At 45.9% G+C, this 10,000-nt stretch overlaps 1 protein-coding gene across 8 annotated transcripts in view; it reads right to left on the bottom strand.

Moving 5' to 3' along the window:
* The window catches only part of LOC125025425 (transient receptor potential cation channel trpm-like), a 164,726-nt gene that overhangs the window by 64,677 nt on the left and 90,049 nt on the right, over window positions 1-10,000 (bottom strand). For all 8 annotated transcript variants that reach the window (XM_047613423.1, XM_047613428.1, XM_047613429.1 and 5 more), the window contains one exon: window positions 2,822-2,865. In XM_047613423.1, coding sequence (XP_047469379.1) covers window positions 2,822-2,824 — 3 coding nt within the window. In that variant the 5' untranslated portion in view covers window positions 2,825-2,865. The remainder of the gene's footprint in view (window positions 1-2,821; window positions 2,866-10,000) is intronic.

The raw sequence follows: 10,000 nt of genomic DNA, 5'->3' as shown, positions 1-10,000 counted from the left end.
TCTTTTTTTTCCCCTCGATAAAAAAAAAAAAAATAATGGCCTAACACTGCGCATAAGAGGAAAAAAAAAAAAAAGCCAGATGAGATTCACGAAAGCACAATCTAGTGTAATAAAAAAAATCCACACAATGTCCGTTTCTTTCACGATAGGCCTCAACTAAATTCTTTGTTTGTCCTTTCTAATTAAACATTCACCCCCTCCCCTCCACCCACCCCACTCCTCCATGCAGTAGTTTCCCACTCTCCAGGGCTCTCATGCACGAGGGCGGAACAAAGGAACAAAGGGGGGGGGGGGGGCAAAGATGGGCGGAGTGGGAGGAGTGGGAGGAGGGGGGGAGGGGGAGGGGGAGGGGGGGAGGGGCGGAGGAGCAAAGATGGGCGTAGTGGGAGGAGGGGGGAGCGGAGGAGGCGGGAGGTGGGGGAGAAGGGGCGGAGGAAGGGGAAGAGGGGGGAAGGGGGGGAAGGGAAGGCACAAGATCATCGCAGAACTTAACTAAGACAAAGAAGCACCATCGTAAGGCCTTAATGGACAAAGTTCACACGGAATTCTTCGCCTGACTTTCATCTCTCACGGCCGCCGAGAAGGGGCTAGCGAGGCGATTTTAAGGGAATTGGAAATTAATGATTATGATGATGATGATAATGCAGGAGGCAGTGGTGACGGGGATGGTGACGGAGATGGTGACGGGGATGGTGATGGGGATGGTGGTGATTGGTGGTGGTGATTGGTGGTGGTGATTGGTGGTGGTGATTGGTGGTGGTGATTGGTGGTGGTTATTGGTGGTGGTGATTGGTGGTGGTGATTAATGGTGGTGGTGATTAATGGTGGTGGTGATTGGTGGTGGTGATTGGTGGTGGTGGTGATTGTTGGTGGTGATTGGTGGTGGTAATTGGTGGTGGTGATTAATGGTGGTGGTGATTAATGGTGGTGGTTATTGGTGGTGGTGATTGGTGGTGGTGATTAATGGTGGTGGTGATTGGTGGTGGTGATTGGTGGTGGTGGTGATTGTTGGTGGTGATTGTTGGTGGTGATTGGTGGTGGTGATTGGTGGTGGTGATTGATGGTAGTGATTGGTGGTGGTGATTGGTGGTGGTGATTGGTGGTGATTAATGGTGGTGGTGATTGGTGGTGGTGATTGGTGGTGGTGATTGGTGGTGGTGATTGGTGGTGGTGGTGGTGGTTGTGGTGGTGGTGGTGGTGGTGGTGCGGTGGCGGTGGTGAAGGCGGCGGAGGCCTTCACCACCAAATGACTCCATCGTGTCGCGTGGACGGCGACAGACCAGGGCGATTATAAGTTAATAGAAATGAAGAAAATTCCAGGTCAGTAACATATATACGTGAAGTGACAAGTCGTTTACAAAAGTAGATAAAAAAATTAATGAAGGATACGCAGATTAAACAGCATACGAAAGACTACATACACACAACAATGAAATACAAAACCAAACCAAAAAAAAAGATAGTAAGGCTTTCACCTGCATTCTTCGTTCTCACGCGCTATCCAATCTAACCCGCTGCCTTTTACTTTTTATCCAAATGACTCCATCGTGTCGCGTGGACGGCGACAGACCAGGGCGATTATAAGTTAAGTGATTCTTCAATTGCCCGGATGTCGTTACAGGTGAGTAGGTCTGCCTCCCCGTGGGCGTCCTCGGCAGGTGCGTGCGAGGCAGATGGCCGACGGCGGGTCCATCAAGTGTTAAGCCTCATATTTCCCTTGGGAGGTAGGAAGTAGGAAGAAGCACGGAAGAGGAGGACAGAGGAGAGATGAGGGAGAAAGAGGAAGAGGAGCGAGGTGGAAGGGGAGTATGAAGGAGGAGGGGAGAGGAAAGTGGAGTATTTCATATTTCCCTTGGGAGGTAGGAAGGAGGAAGAAGCACGGAAAAGGAGGGCAGAGGAGAGATGAGGGAGAAAGAGGAAGAGGAGCGAGGAGGAAGGGGAGTATGAAGGAGGAGGGGAGAGGAAAATGGAGTAAACTTCATATTTCCCTTGGGAGGTAGAAAGCAAGAAGAAACACGGAAGAGGAGAGAGGAGGGAGGAGGGAGCAGGAGGAAGGAGCGAGGTGGAAGTGAGGAGAGGAAGGAGGAGGGAGGAGGAAGGAGGAGGGAGGAGGAAGGAGGAAGGAGGAAGGAGGAAGGAGGGGGGAGGAGGAAGGAGGAAGGTGGAGGAAAGAGGGGAGTGCGAGGATGGGAGGTGAAGGAAGGTAGGAAGGCAGGTAGGTTGATAGGTATAGAGAAGGAGAGAGAGAGAGAGAGAGAGAGAGAGAGAGAGAGAGAGAGAGAGAGAGAGAGAGAGAGAGAGAGAGAGAGAGAGAGAGAGAGAGAGAGAGAGAGAGAGAGAGAAGGAACGAGGAAAGGAGGGAGGAAGAAGAACGGTGGAGGTTGGCAAGGGGGAGGGAGATTATCACATTCATCTTGTTTATAAATTTCTGGGGTTTAGACGAACAGGCAATTTATTATCATCGTTCTCGCGGCGTGGAGAGTGTAAAAGGGTAAAAAAGGGAAAAAGAAAAATCCTCTTCCTCGTCGATATGTCTCCGAACAGCAGATCAGAAGAATCGGAAGGATGATCACAAGGACGCTGCAAGAGGGAGACCGAAGTGATGTTGCACAAAGTATTGATATGATGGGAGGGGAAATGGGGGGGGGGGGGGGGTCAGAGGAGGGCTGAGAGTCACGTAAAGGCCTTCGATACAAACTGCGATAAACCACGTAAATAAGATAAAGGAGGGATGGTTGGACCGCAAAAGCCAAATGGGCGGGAATGAAAGGGTGAGAGCGAATAACGCCTATCAAAGATCAGAACACAGTATTTTACTCACCATCTTCACGTATATGCACCGTCACTCTCTTCATCCTAGCTCATCTGGAAATAAAGAGAGGCGGTTACTAAGAGAGTGGGAAAAGACACATAGAATAAACAAACCCTCGTCATCATTTTTAGCACTGCCCCGCTGGGAGCAACGTTATTCAAAAACAAAAGTTTAGATCGAAAACAACACTAAACAACATTTTCTGGGAGACTTGACTTATTTCTAAATTATATATTTTTGTTTACATGTTGTCTGTACAGCTATAGTCATTTTTTGTTTACTTTGTTAAACATTTTGGTCCTATTCTCAAAAGCCATTTTTATATGGCATTTTTATACAACGAACAATATTAAAAACAATAAAAGTCATATAGTGCAAAAAAAACAAAAAAAAAAACAACAGTAACACACACACAAGGTACACACATAAATATACCAAATTGCCTTGAACATTCCAGACATTTCCCGCCAAAGTACCAGACGCGCACAAAACCACCCACAACCTCAGACCGAACGCCAGCTGATTCAAGCCCGTGTCCTTCCCCGTATACCCTTTGTCACGCTATTGATAAAATCATTCCCGCCGCCCGTTGCTGTGCGCCGGGCTCAATGGCACACTTATCTCTGTTCAAACCACATGTTCCTCCTTTTGTCGTGGAAGCTAAATCTAGCTGTTCCAACGTCCACGTGTAAGGGAGGAGACTTCGGGCCGCATCGGATTGTGCGGAAAGCCTCTGGAGCAGGAATCACGGGCGGGAGACGATCTGGGAGTTTCGCATTTCCGGTCGACTAATGTGACAAACTGTCTAAGATATTTTCCTAACTTTATTTAAGACTTCTTTCTTTCTTCGGTGTTTGTCAAAACAAGTATAGTGTAATTACTCTTAAACTATTTACCATTTATTATTTAGCTCGATAAAATCCATTGATAATACCCCCCGAAAGCGCAGCATTCAAACATCAGCTTAATCAATAGAAGCAATAAGATCCCTTTATTAGGAATCATGAAAGAGATATCTTGTTAATTACGATCCAATATCAGCAAAAACAACATTTCAGCCTAAGGATGTATATAGCTGTGGTGTTTAGATTTACGAAATGTCAAAATGTGCACTCACGATTACATATCAGAAATGTCTGTCTGTCTGACTCTCTTTATTTCCTCTCTCCCTCTCTCCCTCACACTCTCTCTCCCTCCCTCCTCTCCCTCCCTCCCTCCCTCCCTTCCCTTCCTTCCTTCCTTCCTTCCTTCCTTCCTTCCTTCCTTCCTTCCTTCCTTCCTTCCTTCCTTCCTTCCTTCCTCTCTCTCTCTCTCTCTCTCATATATCTGTGTGTGTGTGTGTGTGTGTGTGTGTGTGTGTGTGTGTGTGTGTGTGTGTGTGTGTGTGTGTGTGTGTGTGTGTGTGTGTGTGTGTGCGCGTGCGCGTGCGTGCGTGCGTGCGTGCGTGTGCGTGTGTGCGTGTGCGCGTGTGCGTGCGTGCGTGCGTGCGTGCGTGCGTGCGTGCCTGCGTGCGTGTTCGCGTTCCCTTTCTGAAGCGATAAGGTCTTTGACTCTAATCATAATCGACAATCTGCACATACACTCAGGACTCTTCTTCTCATCTTCCTTTTCATATGCAAATGGCGGTCTCCGGCATTCGGGCGAAATATGCCTCGGAAGTTCGGAAATTACTTTACGATTGTGCACCCCACACTTGGAGGGATTACTCTCTACATAACAGACAGAAAAAGGTGAGAGGAAAACTTAGAAGAGAGTAAAAATAGAGGAAGAGGGAGAGGGAGGGTTGGAGGGAGAGGGAGAGAGGGAGAGAGGGAGAGAGGAGAGAGAGAGAGAGAGAGAGAGAGAGAGAGAGAGAGAGAGAGAGAGAGAGAGAGAGAGAGAGAGAGAGAGAGAGAGGAGAGGAGGGAGGGAGGGAGGGAGAGAGAGAGAGGGAGGAGAGGGAGGGAGGAGAGAGAGAGAGAGGGAGGGAGGGAGGGAGGGAGGGAGGGAGGGAGGGAGGGAGGGAGGAAAGGGAAAGTGAAAGATAGAGAAAGAGGAGACAGATAAACAGACGGATAGATAGGTACAGACGACAGGTAGATAGACAGACAGGTAGATAGACAAGACAGACAAACAGACAGTCAGACAGACAGGTAGGTAGGTAAGAGAAGAAACCAGACAAAAAAAAGGATGAAGAGAAGGTAATGATGATAAAGTAAGAGAAAGAGAACGATGAGAAGAGAGAATATAAACGAGAAGACACTGAAAACAATAAAAAAGAGGCTAAGCGTTTAATGTAAACAAAATGTGTAAAGCAAAAACGTACTTTTCCGTTTTAAGGAAAAATTCGGATAAATTAATGAAGCTTCAAAAGGGTTAAGGAATAAGAGAAACAAAGAAGATTGGGATAATCAGAAAGGAAAAAAAGAGGAATAACAATAGGAGCAGAAATAGGAAGGAGGAGGAGGAGGAAGAGGAATAAGAGGAGGGGGAGGGGGAGGGGGAGGGGGAGGGGGAGGAGGAGGAGGAGGGGGAGGAGGAGGAGGAGGAGGAGAAGGAGGAGGAATAAGAGGAGGAGGAGAAGGAGGAGGAATAAGAGGAGGGGGAGGAGGAGGAGGAGGAGGAGGAATAAGAGGAGGAGGAATAAGAGGAGGAAGAGGAGGAGGAGGAGGAGGAGGAGGAGGAGGAGGAGGAGGAGGAGGAATAAGAGGAGGAGGAGGAGGAGGAATAAGAGGAGGAGGAAGAAGAAGACGAGGAGGAGGAGGAGGAGGAGGAGGAATAAGAGGAGGAGGAGGAGGAGGAATAAGAGGAGGAGGAAGAAGAAGACGAGGAGGAGGAGGAGGAGGAGGAGGAGGAGGAATAAGAGGAGGAGGAAGAAGAAGACGAGGAGGAGGAGGAGGAGGAGGAATAAGAGGAGGAGGAGGAGGAGGAGGAGGAAAAGGAGAAGGAGGAGGAGGAGGAGGAGGAGGAGGAGGAGGAATAAGAGGAGGAGGAGGAGGAGGAATAAGAGGAGGAGGAGGAGGAGGAATAAGAGGAGGAGGAAGAAGAAGACGAGGAGGAGGAGGAGGAGGAGGAGGAATAAGAGGAGGAGGAAGAAGAAGAAGAGGAGGAGGAGGAGGAGGAGGAGGAATAAGAGGAGGAGGAAGAAGAAGAAGAGGAGGAGGAGGAGGAGGAGGAATAAGAAGAGGAGGAAGAAGAAGAAGAGGAGGAGGAGGAGGAGGAGGAGGAGGAGGAGGAGGAGGAGGAAAAGGAGAAGGAGGAGGAGGAGGAGGAGGAGGAGGAGGAGGAGGAGGAGGAGGAGGAGGAAGAGGAGGAGGAGGAGGAGGAGGGAGGGGGGGGGGGGAGGAGGAAGAAAAATAAAAATTAGAAACAAAAGAGGAAGAAGAAAAGAAAATGGAGAAAAGGAAGGGGGAAAGAAAACAATAACTATAACAGCGAAAAAACAAAAAACATACTAACAGCACTGCAATTACAAGCGCTTCTTTATCCAAACCAGGACAATGACGCTGCAAATTGCTCCAGGGAAGGGAAGGGAAGGGAGAGAAACCGCGAGAAGAAAGAAGCTATAACGAAATTAAGACGATGAGACTGTCCAGCTCGGATGACGAATCCTTAAAGTTAGAGGCGAGTGGAAGAAGGAAGAAGGGAAGAATATAAAGAAAAATAAATTAAAGACGGCAACAACGGGCAGCAGCGATGACACGCGAGAGGAAGGAGCTAAACAAAGAGAGAAAAAGCGCACCTGCAATCGTAAAACGAGACAGAAAAGACGCAATATGACAAAGAGAAAGAGACAAGAGAGGGGGGTGAAATAAAAAAAAAAAAAATACAGTCTCAGCGGTGTAATCAGGGGCGGGACAAAGGCAAAGGGTAAAAGGCAAGCTACAAATAAAATGAAAAAAAAAAAAAAAGTAAATATCTAAACATAAAAATTACTAGACATATATGTAAATCGCACAACCCCATAAAGAAAAGGGGGAAACAACAATATAATATGACCATTAGACCTTAGAAACAGCTAAAATCTAAACACAAAGACAGTCCAAAATAATGTATACAAGTATATCAGAAACGGCAAGTCAGCACCCAAAAAATATAAAACCACAAAGGCTCGTCCAATTTCCCCGACCTCGCCATCCGGAAGGAAAAAATATCAGACTTGCTCTTTCCAATCTTTCCCTCCTCCTTGCTTTACTCCTCGCCCTGTGTCCTTCCTCCTCTGACCTTCCTCGACCCAGCCACTGCACTACAGAGCCGCGACACAGCCCGCAAGTGACGCAGAAACTGAGAAAAGCTGAGGTGAAGAGGAAGTGGCGCACGTAAGAGAAGAGAGAAAAAAATGACGAACAGATAAAGGTTTTTGTACTGCGCGGAGAGACCACGTTTTCTGCGCCAGTATGAAGGGCCGTCTTCGGGATCTTGGTCCCGGCATTTTGCGAGGAGAACACCATTTTCTCTCTGTTTTTTCTGCTATTACACTTAGCACCGCCATGATGAATACCAGGTGATGCCGTTCATTAATATTGCTACACTATACACTCCCTTTCAGCAAAATCTGCCAATTAATCCATGCTAAGTGTGCATGTCCCTTCCATTTGTCCTCATTAAGTGTATGCCATTTGTAATCACGCGTGCCTCTTTTTCTCTCACTCTTTACAATTAATAATAAATGGTTTGAATATGACCGAGATCGTGAGAGAAAGGAAAGGAGAGGAGAGTAGAGGAGAGGAGAGAATATGAAGAGAGAAGAGGCGGGGAGAGAAGAGAGGTAAGGAAAGGAAAGGAGAGAGATATACAGGGGGAATAGAGAGAGGAAAGGGGAGGAGAGGAGAAGAAAGGAGAGAGAGTGGCAGGCAGAAAGACAGAGAGACGAATGAGAATGAAACTGCGAAAAAATAGAACTCACTCTACTCCCCGCCCTAAAAAAAAAAGATAAAAAAAATCTGTTGACCGGGCCTTCCCTGTCACCGGGCAACGTGACCTCCGGCAGCTGTCTGACCTCCGATACCATGATCACACTCTAAAACATTTTTTTATTTTTCTTGATTGCTCTTTGCATAAGCAGCTTACGAAAACAGCACCACTTCCTCCATGATCACTTGTCTTTGTGCTCTTGTCAAGGGTCAATTGTGCATTATGATGACCTGAGATATAATTATATAATTATAACTGTAGAATCCGCTGGTCTCTGTTATGCTTTGTAAATTGCTTAATATATCTATCAGTCATAACACAAAAGAGTAAAAACGAAAATCTACATCCTTCTCCATTTGATCAGCGTGCAATAACAATAACAACAACAACAATAATAATAACAATAATAATAATAATATACTACTACTACTAATAATAATAATAACAATAGTAATAAAAATACTAATAATAATACTAGTATTGGTACTACTACTACTACTACTAATAATAATAATAATAATAGCAATAATAACAAAAATGATAATGACAATAACAATAACAATTATTACGATAATTAAGACCATTATCACTAAAACTGTAATTGCAATTATAATGATAATACATCATAATCATAATTACATACATAATCATAATCGTAATCGTAATTACAATCCTAACCATAACAAAAACAAACATAATCACAGTAAAACAACAACAACAACACACACGCCCTAGTCCTGCACCGAAGCCTTAATCCCAGCGGCCACCAGCAACATCCCCGCGACCTCCCGGAAGCCGTCGCGAAACCGTCGAGCCCCAAGGAAGAATGTGCAATGAATCAAGCGGCCTTTTATTGTCTTTTTTTTTCCGCATAATTCCTTCACTCGGGGGCTCGGGAACCTGCACAGCTGACTAACGTGTTTCCCTGTTTGGCCAAAGAACACTCTGCTTGTGTTTGTTTTGTTCTGCGGGACTGTTCGCAATTGGATGAATGTTCACTTTTGTATATTTTTTTTCCGTAACCATTGTGCTGATTTTTTTTTTTTTTTTTTTTTTTTTTTTTACATGCATATGTATTTTTTATTCACGTTTTATAAATTTGTAGCTCAAATATTTGAGATCATAGTTGAAATATTCCTCTTTTCTCTGTCTCGTCGATATTCAACCTTCAGGAAAAGAAGCTATTTTTCTGACTCTAATAAGAGCTGTCAGTTGCCACAGGCCTGTTTACTCGGTCGAGATGGGGCTGCCCATCCCACAAGAATGAAGAGGGGAAAGGAAGAGCAGAAAGAAAAAATGTTGCCTCAAATAAACTAGAAAAATCTTGACAATCGTTCATCCGTCCGTACGCGGTTTGATTTGTTTTCTCTCTCTGAGTTTAAAAGTGTTTGTGTGAGTGTGTGTAAGCGTGTGAGTGTGTGTAAGCGTGTGAGTGTGTGTAAGCGTGTGAGTGTGTGTAAGCGTATGAGTGTGTGTAAGCGTGTGAGTGTGTGTGTAAGTGTGTGTGTGTGTGTGTAATTGTGCGAGTGGGGGGAGTGGGGAGGGGAGTATATGTATGAATGCAAATGAGTCGTGCGTGCTTGCATATGTGCGTGTGTGCACATATGATTGTTTTCCCAATAAATGTGTATGCTTGTGTGCGTGTGCGAATACACATACCTGTGCACCTGTATGACTCCACTGCATGCAATGCGGAAGTTAACAATACTTTCACTGCGAAAAAAAACTTTACTTAAGTTTCGTCCCAACGCTCTCCCCGCCTGCCTTTCATCCTCGCACATCAACCCTACAATGCCGTGAGAAAATGCTGTCCAGCCCTCCTTCCACCGCATGCCCATCAGGCTCTGCCGCCCCCCGCCCCCCCCCCCCCCCCCTCGCCTCGTGAGAGCCATTGTGCTGGCGCTGCGTGGGTGGGCCGCCTTTGTTCGCTCTCGAATTCGGATGTGCTATCCTTGTATGTTTTTTATTTATTATTTTGTTTTATCTATTACTTGTTTCGTTCAATTCAGATGCCTCAAACACCCGCCAAGTTGTGGCTCGCCGCTATCTTTTTATTTCAATTACCTGAATTAGCTATGCCATATTACCATGATTTCATCTTGCTTCTTCCGTCATACCCATAAAAAGCCTGTACTAATTTTTAATTATGTGTATGCAAGCCAAAAAAGCTCAATGGTGACAGTTGGAATTGGTTGTCATGCAATTCCCTCCTGTACCCAACCCTCTCCCGTTCACCTACCAGCCCCTGCACCTTTTTGTTCAACCGGTGGTGTACGTCATTAGTCCCAGCAATTA

The sequence above is a fragment of the Penaeus chinensis genome, chromosome 5 (assembly GCF_019202785.1).
Source record: "Penaeus chinensis breed Huanghai No. 1 chromosome 5, ASM1920278v2, whole genome shotgun sequence".
In the NCBI taxonomy this organism is placed as follows: domain Eukaryota; kingdom Metazoa; phylum Arthropoda; class Malacostraca; order Decapoda; family Penaeidae; genus Penaeus; species Penaeus chinensis.
Note: the sequence above shows the minus strand (reverse complement) of the source record. Positions and strands in the feature narration are given on the sequence as shown.